The sequence below is a fragment of the Urocitellus parryii genome, chromosome 5 (assembly GCF_045843805.1).
Source record: "Urocitellus parryii isolate mUroPar1 chromosome 5, mUroPar1.hap1, whole genome shotgun sequence".
Taxonomy (NCBI): Eukaryota; Metazoa; Chordata; class Mammalia; order Rodentia; family Sciuridae; genus Urocitellus; species Urocitellus parryii.
Genome location: NC_135535.1, coordinates 6770601 through 6792334, shown reverse-complemented (window position 1 = coordinate 6792334; position 21734 = coordinate 6770601). Strand labels below are relative to the sequence as shown.

General features: G+C 48.4%; 2 protein-coding genes across 12 annotated transcripts in view; both read right to left on the bottom strand.

Annotated features, from left to right (window-relative positions):
- The window catches only part of LOC144255135 (cytochrome P450 2D4-like), an 87842-nt gene extending 73251 nt beyond the window's left edge, over window positions 1-14591 (bottom strand). The window contains exon 1 of the mRNA XM_077799214.1: window positions 14512-14591. The gene's annotated coding sequence lies outside the window, so the exon portion shown is untranslated. The remainder of the gene's footprint in view (window positions 1-14511) is intronic.
- LOC144255134 (cytochrome P450 2D17-like) lies at window positions 877-14600 on the bottom strand. Of its 11 annotated transcripts, none has more exons than XM_077799204.1 (11): window positions 14452-14524; window positions 14247-14368; window positions 9234-9482; window positions 8167-8338; window positions 7761-7913; window positions 7511-7671; window positions 6913-7089; window positions 6594-6735; window positions 6206-6393; window positions 5610-5751; window positions 877-1063 (listed from the first exon to the last, which is right to left on the bottom strand). In XM_077799204.1, exons 1-11 carry the CDS (start codon window positions 14507-14509, stop codon window positions 969-971), a joined length of 1659 nt encoding a protein of 552 aa, XP_077655330.1. In that variant the 5' UTR covers window positions 14510-14524; the 3' UTR covers window positions 877-968. The 11 variants fall into 11 exon arrangements, with proteins under 11 accessions (XP_077655330.1, XP_077655332.1, XP_077655328.1 ...); XM_077799206.1 differs by lacking the exon at window positions 877-1063 and adding an exon at window positions 4385-4635; XM_077799202.1 differs by lacking the exon at window positions 877-1063 and adding an exon at window positions 4698-5230.
- Between the last annotated feature and the right edge of the window lie 7134 nt (window positions 14601-21734).

Genomic DNA, 21734 nt, shown 5'->3' with positions numbered 1-21734 from the left:
AAGATGCTGGTAGGATTTCCCCTTCCTCTACTGTTTTCTCTTTGCTTTCCACTATACAAAGTCTAATCTGGGACAGAAAAGATCCATTCTTTATAGGACATATCAGGGCACATACAGGATTGCCTGGAGCCCTTAGTTTGGGCAATGATTTAGCAGATAAAACTACACATGACATACATATTTTCTCTACACTAGAAGAAGCTATAAATTTTCATAAAAGGTTCCATGTCAATGCTAATACTTTACAAAAGCATTTTAAAATAACTAAGGAACAAGCTAGACAAATAATAAAACAATGTCAAAATTGTGTGACCTTTTTACCACAAGTCAATCTTGGAATCAATCCTAGAGGATTGATACCTAACCATATTTGGCAGATGGATGTCACACACTTGCCAGAATTTGGAAAATTAAAATATTTGCATGTTACAGTTGATACTTCTTCTGGATTTTTGATGGGCTCCCTTCATGCCGGAGAAATAACTAAAGATGTTATAGCTCATTGCTTACAAAATTTTGCCACTGTGGGCATTCCAAAACAGTTAAAAACAGATAATGCCCCTGGTTATACTTCTACCTCTTTTAAACAATTTTGCTCATCATTTGGCATTACTCATATAACAGGAATCCCATACAATCCACAGGGACAAGGCATAGTTGAAAGAGCTCATCAAACTATTAAAATGTATTTATTAAAGCACAAAGATGGAATTGGGAAGGGATATATATTCCCCAAACATAAACTTAAAATAACCCTTTTTACTCTAAACTTTTTAAATTTGGATTCATCAGGACTTAGTGCTGCGGAAAGGCATATGTGTCCAAAATATGTGCATAAGCCCAAGGTACTTTGGAAGGATATTCTAACAGGACAATGGAAAGGTCCTTACCCAGTAATTGTCTGGAGTTGGGGGTCTGTTTGTGTGTTTCCACAGGGAGAACAGCAGCCGATTTGGATTCCAGAGAGATTAACTTAAGCGATTTCTACAGACCAAAAAGAAGATGATTTGGCTCAAATCCATAACAGCTGATATCCAAAACTCCAGTTTGGCTATTCTTACATCTGCAACAGAACCAGGATGCTTTTTTCAATATCTATTTTATTATTGCCCTTTCCCATATCATGAAGTTCTATTTTGTTTTTTGAGCTCATACAGACCTAGGTTAATGTTTTGCTGATCAGTTATATTTTTTGACTATAGAGTTTTTAAACATTGCAATGGAGATTTCACCTGTAAAAAGTTATAAGGCCTTTACTATTATGTGTTGTATGTATTATATTATGTGTGCACACTTGTGTTTTGTGTTATGTTTGAATGTACGTATGTCCATATATCATATATGATGAGCGCTCATGAAAAAATGGATCCAAATATTTTTTTTATTCACGTGATTTAAATGGTTTAATTTAAATTGGGTAAACAACTGTTGAGGATTGTTTTAATATGTGAACAAAAAAGGAGGTTAACAGATCTGTTTGTTTACTTTCACCTTTCCTTTTCATTATATTTAATAATTCTCTTCAAGACAATGTAAATTGTTAAGAAAATTGTTTTCTTTTAGTGCCTTCTGGAATGTTACATAATTTTTACTTTAGCCATTATTGCCAGAATTCCTATCTTCATCCCAGTGCCAGTGAAGACAATGTAAATTGTTAAGAAAATTGTTTTCTTTTAGTGCCTTCTGGAATGTTACATAATTTTTTCTTTAGCCATTATTGCTAGAATTCCTATCTTCATCCCAGTGCCAGTAAAGACAATGTAAATTGTTAAGAAAATTGTTTTCTTTTAGTGCCTTCTGGAATGTTACATAATTTTTTCCTTAGCCATTATCGCCAGAATTCCTAGCTTCATCCCAGTGCTGGTGAAGACAAAGATAAAACCAATCTACAGCTTCTGCAATAGCCATCACTGAACTGCTTGCAGAACTTGCCTGGACTATGTATCACTTGTATGCATTGTGAACTCACCTGTATGCATTGTGAACTATCTGTTGGTGCAGCGACTTGTGGTAGTGTTGGGGTATTTTTGCTGATGATGTCATTGGTGGTACAATTTTTCCAAAAGGAGCCGTCAATTGGCTTGGTGTATCTTCCTCCCTTCTGCTTGTCATGATCGTTCAGCTAAAATTTGGGGGCCAACAGAGGTGAGGCAAAGAACCTCACCCCTGCTGGTACCTCTCCACAGGTGTGGCTGTATGCTGGACCGGTAGTCAGTGACGGGTAAGATCTAATTACAATGGTACCAACCTAAGACAGGAGGCTGACGCCTTGAGGTCAGCTCATCCAATAACGGGTAAGGACCATATGTACTATTGGACAACCTAAGGCAGGCACGGTCCCTAAGCCACATGCTTGTTGTTTAAACAGAGAGGGGGAGATGTTGAGAGCCATAGCCGAAGGGGCCCCAGAAAACTTCCAGCTGCCAGCAAACTTCCAGCTGCCGGCTGATGATTGGCTCACAACGGCCACAGCAACATCTAGCTGATTGGCTCCTCTGCGGTGATGCTCATTGGGCTGTTACCCTGCCCTTTCAAACCATGGAACTGCTCACTGGGGGACTTCTTTGGCTCTGCCCACACAACCCAGCCAATCGGCCTAAAGAACAGGAGGATTGTGGGAGGTGGAGAAGCTGGTGTTGGGGTGAGAGGCTTGTGGGAAGCCGGTGGTGGCAGTTGGGCTCTGAGGGTTTTTTCCTGAGGAGCTGTTTTGTTTGGCATGTGTGGTTCTAAAAATAAAGTTAGTTTCTTTTGACAAGTGACTCCTTAATTGTGCCCAGCCAGACTGCGGCACTGTTCCACAGTTGAGTGTGCAATGTCAGGAGCTTTGTGGAGTGCTCAAGGGGCCCATTGTTTAAAGTTACTGTTAAGCAGACAGGCCGGGGAGCAGAGGTGCTGGTGATGCTGTGATTGTCTAGGAGGACAGTTACTCTGTCCCCAGGAGCTGTGTACCTGGGGTCAAGGCCAAAGCTGATAAGACTCCTCCGCAGAGCCTCCTCATGCAGGGCGTTGCCAGAGGAACTAGGCATCCTGTGTCTTTGCAAGGGGAACTTTCCCAGGCATCAGGCTCACCACAGTCATGAGGTCACCAGAGACCCCAATCTCAGTCACTGCTCTCCCATTCTCTGTCACCACTTTCCACATCTTTCCCTTTTTTATTTTTTAAATGAAGACCTGCGGCCACAGCTAGCAGGGCAGAGCCGAGTCCTGCCTGGCTGTGATGAAGATTCTGGAAGACTTCCACCTGAGCAGAGTGCTGAGGCACTTGTGGTCCCCCTGGAGCTCACTCGTATGCCCAAAGGCCTCAGGGACTTGTAGTCTGCCCAAGTGACATTGGTATCATAGCAAGTTGACCCCCTCATAGGCTGAGTTAGGAAATGTTTTCTACGCCTCAATTTTTCAGAAATTTTGAAAAGGGGCATCTCAGAACAAAGTGGCAGTGACAAGACTGGTTTATTGAACATCAGAATAAATAATAGAAGAGAGATGAAGGAAATACACCACAGAGTGGCAGCAGAGAAACCCCAGGAAAATGGAACCACTTGAAAAACATCAACCAAATTGACCGACCATTTACCACAGGAGTAAGGAGAAAAATGAAGACATCAGAACCAAAGGTGGGGACATTACTTATGGTTCCACAGAAATAGAGGATGGAAGGAATTACGGGACAGAGCCTCGTGCCTGCAGCTGCCCACACCATGTGGAATGGACAGTCCCAGAGACACACGGGCTACCGAGACTAGAGCAGGAAGAACAAAAGCTGAGCAGGTCCTTAACTAGCGAGAAGATTGAGTCAGCAATTGAAACTCTACCAACGAAGAAAAGCTCAGGACTGTGCGGCTTCACTGGTGACCCTGCCCATTGTTTAGAGAACTGATGCAGAGCTGGGGCTGGGGCGTGCCTCGCACGTGGGAGGCACTGGGTTCCATCCTCAGAAACACGTACAAATAAATAAATAAAGGGATTTTGCACACCTACAATTAAAATAGTGAAAAAACAAAACTTATGTAAATCCTTTTCAAAATTTCTGAAAAATTGAGGAGTAGGAAACATTTCCTAACCCAGCCTATGGGGGGTCAACTTCTATGATACCAATGTCACTCAAAAATGCTACAAGGAAAGAAAACTGCAGATCACTATCCCTTAGGAATATTGATTCAGACAGCTTCAATAAAATACTAGTGGGCAGAGGCTATACCTCAGTGGTAGAGCACCTGCCTAGCAAGCACCAGACACACTCAACACCTTAGCAAATTAAATTGTTCCTTTGTGCACTACTAGGGACATGCTAGGAAAGTGCTCTGTCACTGAATCACATTCTCAGCTGCCTAGCAAACTGATTTTAATTATGTACCACAAAAGTATATGCTACGACAAAGTGGGATTAATTCCTGGGATTTATTCCGCGTGAAAATTCATCATGGTAAACACACATGAACAGGCCGAAAGAAAAAAATCCACATGATTATCTTAATGGGAAAAATATCTGACAAGATTCCAAAAAGATTCATGATAAGAATATTCATCACGGGGCTGGAGATGTGGCTCAGCGGTAGTGAGCTCGCCTGGCATGCGTGCGGCCCGGGTTCGATCCTCAGCACCACATACCAACAAAGATGTTGTGTCTGCCGAGAACTAAAAAATAAATATTAAAAATTCTCTCTCTCTATCTCTCTCTCTCTCTCCTCTCTCACTCTAAAAAAAAAAAAAAAAAAAAAAAAAAAGAATATTCATCAAGCCAGACACGGTGGTGCATACCTATAACCTCATTTACTCAAGAGGCTGAAAGAGTGCTGGGGATGTGGCTCAGTGGCTAAGTGCCCCTGGGTTCAATCCCTGGTACAAAAGGGAGATTTAAAAAAAAGAGGGCGGGGAGGAAAAATGATTCAGCAAAGTAGCAGGATAAAAAGAAGCAGGGGACGAGGGTTGGCTTCTGTGGTGAGCCATTTCTGCAGACTATGGTCGCCATTACAAGATGGCGCTGGCTCCGCTGTGGCCTGTGATAAACAACTCCTTTTTAGGGAGAGTTGGCGCATTGCTTTTCAACACCCTATGAGAAAGCTCCACGTGGCAGCTTCGCATTGGGGCTTGAGATGCTTTATTAAGGCTGGGAGGGGCATCCGAGGATTATTAGAAAAAATATCAAGAGCCCGAATAAACTGCTGAAAGAAGATTCCTGAGTTGCGTCTTCCTTGCAGGCAAGGGGTCGCAACAGGCTTCAGACACGTGGCTGAGGACCCAACAGAACCAGGGGCATCTCAGAACAAAGTGGCAGAGACAAGACTGGTTTATTGAACATCAGAGCCCCATCTGGGGGCAGGGTTGGAGTCTGCACCTCCTCTAGCGGGGCTCAGCACACAGTTGGTAGGGGGATGGGGTCACTATGGTACCAAACACACCATAGTCACTGGGCCGGGCTTGTCCAGGGGGCACTGAGAAGCTAAAGTGCTGCAGGAGGCAGGTGAAGAAGAGGAAGAGCTCCATGCGGGCCAGGGGCTCCCCGAGGCACACACGGCGGCCTGTGTGGGGGACTTGGGCTCAGTCAGCCTGTCCCTGGCCTCCACCCCTCCAAGGAGCCCTGGGGAGGGACAGAGAGGCCCCACAAGTACCTGCTGAGAAAGGCATGAAGGCCTCCCGCTTCACAAAGTGGCCCTGGGCATCCAGGAAGTGTCCAGGGTGAAAGCGGAGGGGCTTCTCCCAGACGGTCTCATCCTTCAGCACAGACGACAGGTTGGTGATGAGTGTCGTCCCCTGGAGGAGATGCCTGCCATGAGCAGGGCCTATGATGGGGGACATAAGGACCCCTCCACAGAACCAGGCTGGGCAGACTCTAGTTGGTCCACACTGAACCCTTGGAAGTAACCCTCAGAGCCACAGATTCTCAACATCCTTGTGGACATGATGGCAGGGCCAGGTGACAAGGGCCCTGTTGACACCCATACTAACCTCTGTCCCCAAGCACTGCAGTTGCTACAACAATCTGAGGTACGTTTTAATCTACTTCCCCCCAACAACCTGGGCTCTGTGGTTCTGCGCTGGGCTGGCGGCTTCTCTGCTTCCCAGACCACTCAGGCTGGGCCAGGTGGTGCCAGGGGAACTGGGAATCAGGGGAACTAGATGCCAGTCCTCCTTCCCCTGGCAGTGTCCATGCTGGGCCACTAGCTTATTGGTCACTCAGAGCTTGGGAGGAGGGCCCCAGGCCTACCTTGGGGATGAAGAAGCCCTGCAACTCAATGTCACGGGTTGTCAAGTGGGGCACACCTAGAGGGACAAGGTCTCCAAAACGCTGCACCTCGTGAATCACAGCCATGGTGAAGGGCATGCGGGCCTGGTCCCCCATCTCTGGCTGCCGCACCTGCCCTATCACTTCATCAATCTCCTGTTGGACGCAGCCTGGACAGACAAGAAACCCCACAGTATGTCAGCACCCAGGGGCCTACACCCTGATCCTCTCCCATCTCAGGGCTGTGTCCAGCTTAGCAGAATATCACTCTTATTGGGGACTGGGTCAGCTTATGTTTGGAGACACAGATGTCACACTTAAAATGAGGGGACCATTTGTCTCCAAGCTCTCCCTCCCCATCCCAGCTCACGCTGCATGTCTGGGTGCAGGATCATGAGCAGGAGGGCCCAGGCCAGCGTGGTCGCTGTGGTCACCATCCCTGCGGAGAACAGGTCAAGCACCACGATGCGCAGGTTCTCATCATTGAAGCTGCTCTCAGGGTTCCCCTTGGCCTGTGCAGAGGCAGACACAGTGGGCTCAGGAGCCAAGGAAGAAAGTCACCAAATGACCTCCCAGTCTACACCCATCAGACCAGGTGCTGAGTGATGGAGCCCCATATTGCCCATTCTCGGGCCTAACAGGACCCTCAGCCCAGGTCCCCTAGCCCGACATAGGCAGCCCCACCTCACCTTCTCCACCTCTGCCAGGAAGGCATCAGTCAGGTCTCTCGGTGGCTGGGCTGGGTCCCAGGTCATCCTGTGCTCCTCCAACAGCTCATCCACCATGGCCATGAAGGCCTTCTGTGCAGGGAAGACCTTGCCAAGCAGCCCTGGGATGCGCAGGAGCACTGGGAACACATTCAGCACCTGTGACAGCCACAGAGGGGACCTGGGTCCTTCCTGTGCTCCTCACTATCCTGGAACACACTCAGGTCCCAGCCTCCTCCAGGGTGGACCCGGGTCTGCCTGTCCCACCCAGTGACCAGCTCCCTCCCCAGAGCCAGCCTCCAAGCTCTCTGCTGGCCTGGGCTGCCGGAAGGAGCAGCCCGCCATGGGAATCTCGAGCTTGTGTGTTAGCTGGACAGCGGGCACGGGCTCATTTTCCTCTCCTGGAGCCCTCTGACCCTGGCCCACCTGTCCTGCTACTGTTGGAGATGTGCTCACCTCCGGGCCTTCCCTCTTACAATGTCCTCTCCAGGATGCCCTCTCCCATCGCCCCTGCATGCTAACCCTGCTGGGAGTCTTGGTTGCACAGAACTGGCCCTGGATAGTCCCCTGAACTCCTCACCATGGGCAACAAGCCGGAATCCTCCTTCAGTGTGTCCTCCAGAAGGTCCAGCATCTTGGCCAAGCGCTGGTCATCATACTCGAAGCGGCGGGCATAGATGAGGGAGGAGATCACGTTGCACACTGCTCTCTTCAGCAGGGACATGGGGCTAAAGGGGCTTCCTGGGAGGGGGCAGGCCAGTCAGAGTGTGGCCCCTGCCTCCCAGGCCTGGCCATCTCATACCTGCTGTGTCCCTCAGCCCATCACCTACCGGCCTTGTTGGCAAAGGCTGTACAGAGGCAGCTGGCCTCCTCGGTCACCCACCGCTCCAGAGACTTCTTGCCCAGGCCAAAGTTGCGCATGGTGGACAGAGAAAAGCGCCGCTGCTCGCGCCAGGCAGGCCCATAACTTGCCAGGATCACCCCTTAGAATGGAAGGGACAGCTTCTAAGCCCGAACCTGTCCATACCCTTCTCCTTCCATGATGTCATAGGATCCCTCTTGTACTCAGTTGGGACATATGCATCTCGGGCTTTTCTCCACCCAGGCCCGTGTTTCCACCCCTGAGTGGACACATGGGCCTGGGTAGAGTGAAGTCACTCATCCCTATTTCCAGGTATCAGCCGCCCACACCCATCCATCCCCCAGTTTTCCATATCTGCGGCTGCTGAAATTTGCCTTGAGACCGTGGTCCGAAGCCCAGTTGGTGATAGATGGACATCCATGGGCGGTCGGAGGTGTACTCGCTGTGGCTCACCAGCGCCTCCCGCACAGCGGCCAGCCCATTGAGCACAATGACAGGCTTCCAGGCCAGTTGCAGGCTGAACACGTCACCAAAGCGGAACCGCATCTGTGGGCAAAAGGGCCACGTATTTGTCCAGCTGAACTCCCTGCTGGGCTGGAGACCTTCACCTCACCACAAAAGACCCAGGGACTCTGCAGTGTCCCAACTCGGGGAAGAGACCTGGTATTGACATGTGGGAACATGAGGCTGGGAGTCACACCCTGTAAAGTGGACTAACTCAGTTCGGATCCAACTTTCTGGATGCAGCAACAAGAATCTTGCCAATCAGGATATTGTCAGTGGTGACCACTAGCGGCCCACTGTACAAAGCAGGAGACAGGATCACAGAGGGGAGCAGTGAGGCGCAAGCCCCACATCACAGAAAAATTGAAGTGGTCTCTGTTGACCTGTGTCCACCTAAAGTTCCTGACTGATGTGCTGCTCAGGACCCTGGCCCCTCCCCCATCCCCAAGACCTTTCCTTCTGATGGAATCACAAGGGACTGGGGCCTACACAATTTATACCTGCCCACCTGGATCCCAAACCCACTGCCAAGTCCAGTCCCACCCCCTGGTGTTTGTCCTCTCACACCTTTGCCCTTGGAAAGTTGGAAGTGTCCTCAGGCTCTGCCGTGCCATCTCCCAGGACACCTCTCAGCCTGCTTCCTTTCACTGCACAACTCCTGGTCCACCTTGACTTCACCCACCACCCATCTCTTTTTGTCCTGGGTTCCCTCCACTGTGATCCACCAGACTCTCCCTGACCCTGGGTGTTGGAGGATATTGGGGATTAATCCCAGGGGCACTTAACCACTGAGTTACATTCTCAGCCCTTTCTATTGTTTATTTTGATGTAAGCCCTCACTACATTGCTCAGTCTACCTGGAACTTGCAATCCTCCTGCCTCAGCTACCTGAGATGCTGGGAGCACAGGTGTGCCCCACCAAACCTGGCTCCTTTACCTTTTGGAAGGAGCTGGGCATGTTCTGGAAGTCAATCTGTAGCAGGTTGCCCAGCCCAGGCAGTGGCAGGGGGCCTGGCGGGTAGCGTGCAGCCCAGCGTTGGCGCCGGTGCATCAGGTCCACCAGGAGCAGGAAGACGGCCACAGCCACACTCAGGGCCCACAGTGCGTCCCCGGTGAGCAGCCCCATGGCTGCTGTGCTGTTCACGAGCTCCTCTGGCACACCCGGCTCTCCTGGCCACTCTAGTACCTGGGGCCAGGGAGGACAGTCTTGTTACACCCTGGGCACTTGACTGCCTGGGCCCTTCCCTTATAAAGGAGCTGAGGCTGCCCTTCGCCCTCTGCCTGGAGCCAACACACTCTGTTGACTGTGCAGGCAGAGGGTGCAGGGAGGGGCCAGGGCAGGGGCAGCCTCCCAGGTCCTTGGCCCTCCTGCCCTCTCCAGGTGACATCCAGGGGAGGGTATGGAGACAGGGAATTGCCCCTGTCCCTGCTCCTTACCCTCTGAAGGAGGCCCAGGCTCATCACAGCACCAAGGTGTGCGTTGAGTTGCCCTCCACTCCTCACAGGGCCCCCCCCAGACGTGGCCACGCCTGCCCCTGAGCGCTGCCCCTCCTTCCTTGCCTCCCCTCCCTCTCCTCAGTGCCATCCACTCACACTTGCCATGCACACCACCCTGGGTCCTCCATGTGTGGTGGCATACGAGGGTCTACAATCGGGGTCTCATCCTTTCTGCTGCCCCCATTGTGGTCTGGATGTGAGGTGTCCCCAGAAGCTCACACGTGAGACAATGCAAGAAGGTTCTGAGTCTTAACCCAATCAGTGAATTATTCCCCTGATATGGATTAATAGACTGGTAATGAAGAGGCAGAGTGTGGCTGGAGGAGGTGGGAATCGGGGCGTGGCTTTGAGGTGTACAGTTGTATCTGGGGAGTGGAGACCTCCTTCTCTGCTTCTGGATCACCATGAGCTGCTTCCCTCAATCCCAGTCTCCCGCCATGATGCTCAGCCTCACCTCCAGCCTGAGAAATGCAGCTGGCCTTCTGGGGACTAATACCTCTGAAACCATGAGCCCTCAAATAAACCTTTTCCTCTACAGTCGTTCTACTTTTAGTCACAGCAGCGAAACAGCTGACTGAAACACTCCAGCCCCATTACCCACGGCTGATGGCTGCCCCTAGGGCAGGCTGCTTCCGCAAGGCCCATTCCCTCTCAGGCCAACCTGGCTTCAGAGGACGGCACCTTGGGTTGGACCTGAGGCAAGGACCTTCCTCTAGATCCAGCCTGGCCTGAGAGGAACCTCCTCCCTGCACAGGGCCCCGGTCACCAGGAGTAATCAGAGACCAGGGAAGGAGCCCGATCATGCCTTCTAGGGACAGAGAGGCTCAGGGAGGTGGCTGCCCCATTGGCTCTCATCAGCGAACTTCTGGCACCTGATGACTGAGGCCTGGTGTTAATCCTAACATAGGTCTTCCAGCCTTCCCTGATTTCTCCAAGTTTTGAGTTGTCACCTATGAAGTTTGGTCAGAGAGGTGATGGCGCTGGCAGAGCAGTTGGCCTCTAGTGTGGGCGTCCAGCCCAAGTGAGCCCCTGGGCAGTAGACAGCCTCTGAGCAGCTCTGGAGTGTTTAATTGCTGGTATAAGAGTATTAAGAGGGGACCTTTCAGAGTGGCTGCATCACAGGACTTTGTCATGGTTGGATCACAGTTACTGAAGGAGTAGGCTAGTTTTTACAGGGCTATGTTTGTTATAAAATCAAGTACGGCCCACTTTCTCTCTCTGCCTCACGTGCTCACTTGTCCTTCGCCATGTTAGGCTCAGCATGAAGGCCCTCCTACAATCAGCTCCTTGCTCTGGGACCACCCATCTTCCAGAACCATGAGCTGAACAAAGTGCTATTGCTTATAAGTTACCCGGTCTCTGCTACTTTGCTACCAAAGCAGAAAATATATTCATACAGAAGAATCCATGGATTAACTATTTGTCAACAACCTGGGTAGATGGAACCAGGAAGGAGAAGAAGTTAACAACCCCAAAAGGGAAGAGACTTCAACAGGACGGTGGGGCAGAGAACCTGGGGATGGGCCCCTCCACTGATATAACCAGTAGACTGCAAAAGACGATCGGGATCCACCATTTCAGAAGTCGGCCTCCTGCTGGTCAGGACAGCAACCAAGGCAGCTCTGATAAAGGCAGAGGCTGTGGCTCTTTGCTAAGGGCAAAGTCTGTGAAAACACACCTAGTCCCCTGTTATTGTGCAGAGAATGGCCTGAGTTTTTGGACCACGTGGCTGGTACCAGGGTGGGTGAGGACCTTGCCCTCCACAAACGTGAGGCTGTGCTGCGGCAGGGTGGCAGACACTGAAGGACCCACAGACCTCTGCCTGGGCTGGGGAGCTCCCGGCTCTAGTAATTTCTTTTCTAGTAGCACCCATCAGGAGAGTCAGAGGTAGTAGTAGCTCGTTCTCCCTCTTAGGAGCCAGGCGTTTAAGGCCATCTTTGTGGGAAGGTGTGTGGAGCAGGCCTCGGTGCAGGAAAGGCCAGGTGCTGGCTGGTGTTCCTGTGCTGCTCCTGCCTCGGCACCAACCACAGTGGGGCCAGGAGTGTGACCCTGGCCTACAGCTGCCTTCCCCCAGCTCCTCTCAACCCCTTGCCTGGCACTGCCAGCCTCATTGAGGTTGTGGCCAGAAAAGAACTTGGTCCTGCTCTGAGATGGGCTCCCAGCTTTTCATGAAACACTGATAACCTGAAGAGGGGAGTGACACACCCCCAGCAAACGACTGTAAAATAATCGGAGCAGAAAAAGGAGGCCCAGACACTGATCCTGGAAGCAGACATGCAGCTTCACTTGCTGTGGATGGAGGCCTCTTCCTGAAGCAGATGCTCTGGGTGCTCATGGTCGTGCTCAGAGGCCACAGCTCCTGGAGAGCGAGGCTGCCAACAAAGTGGGAGAACTTGGGAGTTTTGAGAAAGAATTTTTACTTTGAATCCACATATGCAACACGAAGAAACTGTATGGGGTTTGTTTTGCCCCTTTAAATATCAGAATCATTGTTTAAGGAAACAGTGGCGAGGGTCCCCTCCTGTCACTGTGAAATCAGCATTTGTAGTGCTTCCCTTATCCGGAATTACAGTTTACAAAGGAAATGCTTCCGTTTCCTATAAAATGTAAACCTCAAAAGAAAAAGAATCATCTACAGTTCACTGACTGAACTCAGGGATAGTGGAGCAGAAAACTCAGTAACCTCAGTCAACCAGGAATACATGTTCTGCAGAAGTAGTTCTCACCAAGTCCTGGGGTGGGTGCTGTCCGTGGTGGGGCACGCCTGGGGCCCTGGGTATGATGCTCAGCACTGGGAGAGAAAAGGTCGCACACGGTCAGCTCCAGGCTTGATATAAAAATGAGCAATTTCTGGGGAAGGTAAGAATTCTATTTCCAGAGTTGTCAGGGCAAAGTACTCTCAATGCTCAGTGCCAAAAAAAAAAAAAAAAAATCACAAAACATAGAAAGAAACAGGAAAGTATGGCTGGTTCACAGAGGGGAAAAAATGTGATGGAAACCATCCCTGCAGAAATCTAGACACTGGAATTTTTGACAAGAATGTAAGTGTTAAAAGAATCCAAGGACAAAGGACTAAGGGAAAAGGAGGCGGGGTAATGTAGGAGAAAACAGAAAATGCCACCAAGGAAAACATGTAAAGAACCAAACAGAAAATACGTAGCTGACAGCTGTGCGGGAACTGGGTCTGATCCCCAGCACCACATAAAAACTTAAAAAAAGTCTTGTGTCCATCTACAACTAAAAAATTAAAGTAAAATAAAGAAATTATGGATCTGAAAACTACAATGAAGGAAACAAAAACCCAGTCGATGGGTTCCACTGCAGTGTGGGCATCTGCCAGGCTGCCCACATCTAAACACCACAGACTGGTGGCTTAAAGAACATGAATGTACTTTGTCACAATTCCAGAGGCTAAAAGTCCCAGAGCAAGCTTCAGCAGGGGCAGTTTCTGACAGGGTCTCTCTTCCTGGCTCACAGTCCTATTGTGCTGCAATATGGCAAAGAATGCAGGGTGAGTGCGGGGTCCAGCTCTGCTGTCTCTCCTTAGAAGCTAATCCTAGTGGATCTGGCCCCTCTTGTATGTCCTTGTTTACATGAAATATCTCTGTAAAGGCCTTACCTCCAAACAGTCCACAGATGCACTTGTGGGGAGGGGCTACACAACCACGGACTCCATAACAAACCTTCTCTGACCAGGCAGAAGAAGGGATCAATGAATTCAAGGTAAGACCCTGAAGCCATCCAGTATGAGTAGACCTGAAGGCCCTCAGGCATCCAGTACAAGCACCACAGTGGACTCAGAGGAAGAGAGAACAGGAAACAAGGATATGAAGAAAAAATGCTGAACATTTGTTCAGCAATCTGGCCCCAAACAGAAACACACGAAAGAAGCTCTGTGAAATCAAAGCAGCTAAACCCAAAGGCACCCCCGTAGACCCGGGGCCTCAATACTGGAAACACAGAGCCACAGAGACTTGTCCTCATTGCATCACAGCCCACGGATTCCTTCAACCAATAAATACCACGCTGCTGCGGTGTGTCAGGCACCATCCTAGGCGTGATGATGGGGATCTTCAGTCCTAATAAGGCTGATATTCTGGGGACAGAGGCCATAAAACACCGAACATTGAGCATGTGGCACTAGGGGCACGCAGAGAGGCAGCAACACAGTTGGCTGCGGGGGCTGCAGAGCTGGAGGCCGGAGCTGGGAACATTCCGCACACTCTGACGGGGAAGAGCAGGTGATAAGCCGCGTGCACTGTGCAGAGGAGGTCAGGCAGAGTCACCGCGGGTCCCCGAGGCCCGGGGCCGCAGGGACACAGGGGACGCACGAACTACGAGGCCTGGGCAATCAGGTGGGCCATGACTCTCAGCCTTCCGCTCTATGGGTGCCAACGCGGGTCCTCCGACCCTGACAGCAAACAGGAGACAGCCGCGGCGTGACACAAGAGACCTGGCTAGCGCCTCCTGCTCCCACTTGCTCCTCTGGCCAGCTGGGTCGGGCACAGGAGGCGGGCAGCACGGGCCGCCCGGGCCAAGCGCAGGGCCCCACCAGGCGGAGCTCCCGGGTGCCACCTAGGAGGGAGGAGCGCGCAGCCTGGTGGGGGAGAGTCCACAGGCCGCACCCCTCGCCCGCCCGCCACAGCGGAGATCTTGACCTTGAGCGTCCGGGCCGCGCCTCGCATCTCGCTGCTTCATCCGAGAGCAGCGCCCCATACCTGCAGGGGACGGGCGGCCAGGGCTGGCGGCGACGGGTGCAGCTGGCAGAGAGCAAGCGACTCAAAGGCGCGAAAACCTCCGCCTGCTGACAGGCCTGAGGTGCCTCTGGCCCTCGCTGACCCCGCCCCCTCCCAGAGGCCTCTGGGACTCGTAGTCTGCTCATTGCCCCGCCCCTCCCAGAGGCTTCTGGGACTCGTAGTCTTCCCGTTACCCTGCCCCTGCCCCAGTTTACCCTGGGACTTGTAGTCCATGTGGAGCTCAGAGGTCCCAGGGACTTGGAGACCACCCGTGTGCCCAGAGGCTTCCACGCTCTGGCTACAGACCCCTGGTATTTGTCGTCCAATCTGTGCACCTAGTTACCTCTAGGACTTGGTGGCCACATCTTCGACCAGAGGCCACAGGACTGGTACTATGGCTATGTGCACAGGTGTTCCCGGGGCTCTTTGTAGGACAAGGCACCCTCAGTGGCACTATGCCCTCAGCTGGTATTAAGGGGACAAGTTGAAAAGCCGTGAAGACGCGGCTCATCACATACCAGAAACCTAAATGAGAGCCACAGTTTTTCATCAGAGGTCGCCAGACCCAAAGACACACAATCACAGGTTACAGGCCTGAATAGACTGTCAACCGGACTATGTGGCAAAACCATCCATTACAAATGAAGACGAAAAAAAGACATTTCCAGATAAGCACTGAGGGAGTTAATTATTAGTGGGCCTTGTTAAGACAGAATGCGCAAAGAAATCTCCAGAGACAAACTCTCGTGTTCCGAAAACAAACCTTATTGACAGGAAAAGCCTGCCAGGCTGCCCAGTTCAGTGGCACAGCAGACAGAGTTATCTTAATAGGGTTTTTATGTCCTTTAACAAGGAATAAGTGTTAGGTGCAGGGCAGAGTGAACTAAGTTGTCTGCAGGGCAGGCTGAATGAATGTTAGCTGCAGGATAATCCTGGCACTCAAACCCCCCTGTCTGGTCCTTTATCACCTGTTTGCATCAAGTCTGAACACTCAACCCCACTCAAGGCCGAACACTGGACTCTCAGCCTTTGGGTGCAACAGAAACCCACTTGTGACCCTTACGCCATCTGCCTGAAGGCAGAGGATGACACCCTTAGCAACTACTGTATGATCCAATCACTGTATGCCAACAAGGCAGCTTGCAGACCCAGAAATCCCATCAGATTTTGGCTATAAAAACTCCCTCCTGCCAGGACCCCCTCTCTTGAACTCTCTTTCTTCTCTTGCTTTCATTCTGTCTCCCTCTCACCCTCTCTCTTGCTCTCTCTTTTTTCTCTGTGTTCTCTCCCTCTCTCACACCCACTCCCTCCCTCACAGGGGGATAAGGATGCATGAGAGGAAGGTACAAGGGGGTAAAGGTGGGCCCACTGAGGGATGGTGTGAAAGTAGAATGTCAGACATTATGGGGTGCCCAAGAGGAGGGAAGAGAGGGCCAGAAGCACCTCTCTCTCGCTCTCTCTTCTCTCTTTCCACGCTCTCTTTCTCTCTCTTTTCTCCTCTTTTGCACTGCTGCAATAAAGATCTCTTGGTGGCTCCAAGTATTGTGGTCACTTTCCTTTCAATAAGAGCAAGCCGGACATGGCCTGCAGTGTAGCAGCTAGAACTGACCTTGAATGCAGGGGGCTAGGCAATAACAGAATTTTGTATTTAGGACCTTGGAAGGAGCGGTGGTTATGGGAACAGGGTATCTTAAGTTTCTTGTCCTTGGAAGTTGATAAGTTTCAGTTTCGAGTCAAGATGGAGTCCCAAAGCCAATGTGGAGTTACTAGTGTCCAGGATATCCCATCATTCCCCACTCTGTGTTTTATTATGATAGAGGGCTGGAGGTCAGTCTTCTGTAACTACTTCCTGTTGGGAAGGGGCAGTGCAGAGGTCTCTGGGCAAAAGGTGGGGAGCCTTGGGGTTTAGGGATTTTTAGACTTTCCGGGTGTGATTGTTCTGTAACCTTCTGGGAGTCTCTCAGGTTGGAGTCTTGTGTAGTTACCCCAAACCATTTGGTTGACCATCTGTTTGGTGAAAATCTTTATCTGGGCCATCAGGAAATTCTGGAGACAGTTGAGGATGCAAGGACTACGAGAATCATCAGAAAATGCCCAATGAGGGGGGCTATTCAGGGCCAGAAGCACCCTAGGAGGCCCATCCCCAAAGAAGAGTGGTCTCTTTTAGCTATTTTTGTGGCCAGTTTGTTTTTTTTAAGTTCTTCGACTGTGTCCCTAACTATGTTGGATTCTTTGACATAAAAACAGCATTCCTCCTGGAGAAAGACACATAGTGTAAAGGTAAAATTTCTAAGCTGATTCTAAACTGCAAAGCCTGAGTTAAAGTGTAAAAGTCCAGGCATTGTAAAGTTTCCAAGCTGCAGGGCCCGAGTTAAAAAGTGAAAGACTAGGTATTGTTAAAATTCCTCTGCTACCCCCAGAACCTGTAATCCCTGTAGCTGTTAGGACAATACTGGAACTGCCCAGTAAATATTTCCACTGTTTCCACTGGTTGTTTAATAACCTGGGATTCTGGGTAGTATGTCACGTAGTCCTTTAGGCCCAAAAACCAATCAGTTTGTGTACTCCGATTAGAAGTGACCAATCACCCCTGCCCAGACTGTTCCCGCCAATGAATGTACTAATCCGGTCTCAGAGTTGTTGTTCAATTTTCCCGCGCCTCATGATGATTTGTTCTGATGTATGCAAAGCCCCTGCCCTCTCCAAAAAGTGTACTTAAGCTCTGCTTGACCTCTGCTCTGGCTCTGGGCTGCTCTATCTTCCTGAGTGAGCCTGGAACCTCAGCATGCTGAATCAATAAATCCCCTTTGCCAATTGCATGAAGCCAGTCTCTTGTGTGGTCTCTTCCTCTGACGCTTCGCAGGACCCTTACAATAGGCCTCCTTTTTTCCCCCAGCATAAGGTCAAGGGCCTGTGGATTTTGAAGGGCCATAGCCACCAGGAAGCCCACCTGATTATGTAAAGTCAGCACTAAGTCAGGGCCCTACTGGATATCTGTAATAACTGGTGCCATCTATTTTTATCGCGAATAGAGGTTCCTAATTCTGCTGCTCTTGTATTAACCCTGGTGGATGTTTTTAGCCCTATGAGTAAGGGAATAACTGGAGGGCTCTTCTAGGTCGGGTGTGTGTTGTTATTGGAATGGATAGACTTTGGTTGTGGGGTTAAACGTCCGTTTGGGAAGTAAAAAACATTAAGGTATAGGGGCCAGTTTATGAGCTTCGCAAAGGATAAAAGTCCTGAGAAGTTAGAGGTCATCAGGGTGTGGCACTGACATAAGTGTACCTCTTAAGTTTTATTTAAAAGAATGATTGTTTTTCTTTTTAAATGCCCACGTGTGCCTGTGTTTTACTCTCCTGCCAGGTGTTTAAGACCAAGTTGGTTAAAAATTGACCTTGTTCCTCCCTGCTGATAAGAGTCAGCTGAGTTCCCACAGAGGTCACTCTTGAGAAACTTGAGAGTAGCTTCTTAGCTCTACTAGTGCCATTTACGCTAGGATGGGTCAAGGTCTCGCTGACCAAATGGCTTCCCTTGGAAGCATCAGGGATGTTTCCTTTCTCAAATGACCCTCCTCTTTGTAGCAGGGGCATGGATTGGCTGTCTGTTCTCCAGTGGTCTCATTAATCTCCCTGATTGGGAGGTCATGTGGCCCAGAGTTGTAGAGCACCTTAGAGAAGCACTCTCATTCCCTGGGTTTAGGCTGACTCAGAGGGCAAGAGCCCAATATTGGTTTTCTTGGTCCCCCTTTTCCTAACTTTAATCTTTAAGCCTTGGTGTTAAACATCCATCAAGCCAGTTTTACCATTCTTAAAGTAAGAGTATTGGGCTTTAACTTTAATGTCAATAACCTTATAGTCTTGGGCTGGGGTTGTGGCTCAGCGGTAGAGCACTTGCCTAGCACGTATGAGGCCCTGGGTTCGATCCTCAGCACCACATAAAAATAAATAAATAAAATAAAGGTATTGTGTCCAACTACAACTAAAAAACAAATATTTAAAAAATAACCTTATAATCTTTTACCCCTTAATTAAATAATTGGGGTCTGTATCTGTACTGGAAGTTAGCCTTATATCCTATTTTTTTAGTAGGTGATATATCTTAAACTAACTCAGGTTGGGTGTTCTTGAAGCAGTACCTCTGCAAAACATTAACAGGCAACAGTTATAAAGTTCACAAGGAAAATACAAAATTAAATTAACAAGAGTAAAAACGTGTTCAGTTTGTGTAATAGCTAGCTTGAATGTTGGCTGCCTTATACATTATAACCCTGTTTGAGATTATAGTAATCTTTACAACAAGTATCAATCTTCAGAACGTAACTTTAAATGAGCTTAGGTCTATCTACTTTGAGATTATCTTAACATGGAGTATCGTGAGGGAGTCTGAATTGAGGTGAGGTGGGGATCTTGGCAAATTTTAGGAAAAAGTGTTTTAGCTTTAAAGTTAATCCTTGTTTCTTTCTAAATGTCATTTTACAAAGTTTGTATATATTATTTCTGGAGTCTATTGAACATTAGTTAACATAATATTACATTTAGAACATGAGTCAGAGAAAGGCTGAGAGAGCATGTATCTTTCTTCTGTGTGGATAAGGGGCAAAATGTTTTCATGTTTTACAATATTACCTTTAAATAGATTAGGTTCTCCTTATTATCTTTTTAAAAATGTATTCAAATTTCAATTTCAGTGTGACAAGTAACACAAAATTGTATATATAACTTACTGACAACAGGTTACTTTTTCCAGCTATGAAACATTAAATGACATGAGTAAATATCAACCCAATTTGTTATTTCTATAGAAATCTGAGAAAATTTAGAATTCAGGGTATATGGTAACAATAATTATATGTCTGTATGGGTTAATAAAATTAAAGGATAGCCTTAAATCTCTTAGACATTTAGGACACAGTGTTAATGATCAGAAATTGACTTACAGTAAACAGACATCAGACAGATCTTTAAATAACAGTGTGGCCCTCCTAGGGCCTGTAGAAAAGAGAGAGCAGTGATGGGTTAACTTGCCGGGAAGCTTATACAAACTTTGATTTTATGAACTTTTACATAACATTTAGGTAAGGCTTAGACAGATATGTATACATACACCTAGTCACGTATGTTTGGGGTATCTATTGTTATAATTTAAATCACAACCAATTATAAAGTAATCATTTAAGACTTTCAAACAGGTGCAAAGCCTGATTTTTTAAGACTTAGGTTCCTCAAGTAACAAAACCTAACAAATACAAAATTATCTCGTTAGATAAGAGTGAACCACTGTTTTAGCCTTTACTTCCTGTCAGTACACCAAGGCTCAAATAACTGTGCTAATGAAAGACCCCCGACAAATGGAGACCTCACAAACCAGCCCAGGTCTCTTCCTGGATGTGTGAAGTCGGCTGAGTGTGGGAGGGAAGGTGGCAGAGGGAAGAAGTAGGTCTCTTTTCATGCCCACAAAGGGCTTGCTCTAAAGCCCGTGACTGTCCAGGCACAGTGGAAGTTTAGCGTGTCGTTGATATCTGTGCCCTGGGGGCTATCGGAGTGGCCCCAGCCAGATGCCCTCTGTCACCTTGAGCCTTCCTGTGCCCCACGCACCAAACTTCTCCCATACAGCAGTTGGTACTCTACCCCTGAGGGCCGCTGGGGTTAGGCTTTAGTCCCAAGACCTCAACAGCACCAGAGAGTGACCCTGGCCAGCTTCAGTTATCCTGGGTGTTTGCCTCTCCCCCACACCAGATTTCTTCCTCATAAAGTGGAGAGCAAAGGGCCCGGGTTGGGAAAGCAGTGAGTTTAGAGACTGAGTGGTAGCACGCAGGAGCTTCAGAGGACCTTGGGGGTGCTGGACAGTCACAGTCACTTTCCTGGCCTCATCAGCTGCCTAACTGACCGTGCAGGAAGGGCAGGGTCACGGGAAGTAGGAGCATTACCTTGCTCTCGGTTCCTGGTCAGGGGACCGATCCAATCACAAACACAAACTTTTTGAGATTCAGCCTTGAAACCTCCCGTGACTTACTAAAACATTTGTAGTTCGTTTATATCCTGAGTTTTGTCCTCTTTCATCTTGGATTTTAGCACAAGAATATTAATTTACCAGACAAGATATTGTTTTTCATTTAGAAACCTTTTTTTGACCTTTTAATTTTTCATATTAAAATATGTTTGCATACCTATGACCTTTTATCTCTTAGTTTTAGACCTTTTCTTCTGGTGTCCTGTTACCCTTGCCTGTTAGAGGCCGTGCCTTGGGGCACCTTTAACTCAGTGCTTGACTGTTCAGACTCCTTTTCATATCATTGAATAAATGTCTGGTGATACAGAATCTCTTTCATATATTTTACCTCTGACAGATTAATTTTTAATTGTAAGATTGTATACTTATCTGCAAAACCATTTAAAGTCCAGATAGTGATAGTGAAACATCTTAAATAGGCCCATACCTAAAGGTGGCCCAAGATTTTAAGAGACTACTGATAAGACCAATGTAACATGGCCTCATCCTAAAGGGCCAGTAACTGATATGAAAAACAGATAAACAAGAAAGGATTACCAAAACCAGGCCTGACAGGCGAGAACCTTTAAAGCAGAAAAACCTGTACATACAAATTTCTTTTTTAGCTCAGGCAGTGAAGGACACAGGGCAGGTGGAGGGAGCGGGAGCCCTGCAGCTGCCTCAGAAGCTGCTCCCTCCTCCCTGCAGGCCTGAATCCCAGAGCCAGGAGTCCAGGAGTACTGACCATCAGGGACCTAACGTCTGGTGCCATCAGGCTCAAATAAAATAACAGTATTTTATCTTGTGAGTTTTTCAGAACATACATGACAGTAGAATTTTAACCCTTCATTATCTTGATTTTAGTGATGACCGGAAACAAAGCAATCTTCCCGGTTACATTGAGCGACAATTGAACTTTATGTGCAGAAAAAAATGAAAGTTTCAAAAAAACACTGTCAAAAATTTGGGGGAAATTCAGCAAAGTAGAGGATACAAAGTCAGCATGCACAAATCAGCTGTGCAAATTACTTGAGAACGAAATTATAACTTTATCTAAAATACTATCAAGTAAAATAAAATAAATGAAGGAAATCACTAATCCAAGGAAGTCCAAGATGTATATAGCAAAAACTGCAAAAAATTGCTAATAAAGGTAGAGAAGACATAAATAAATATCGAATAAATTAAATAGAAAAATCAAAGAAGAATTAATAAAT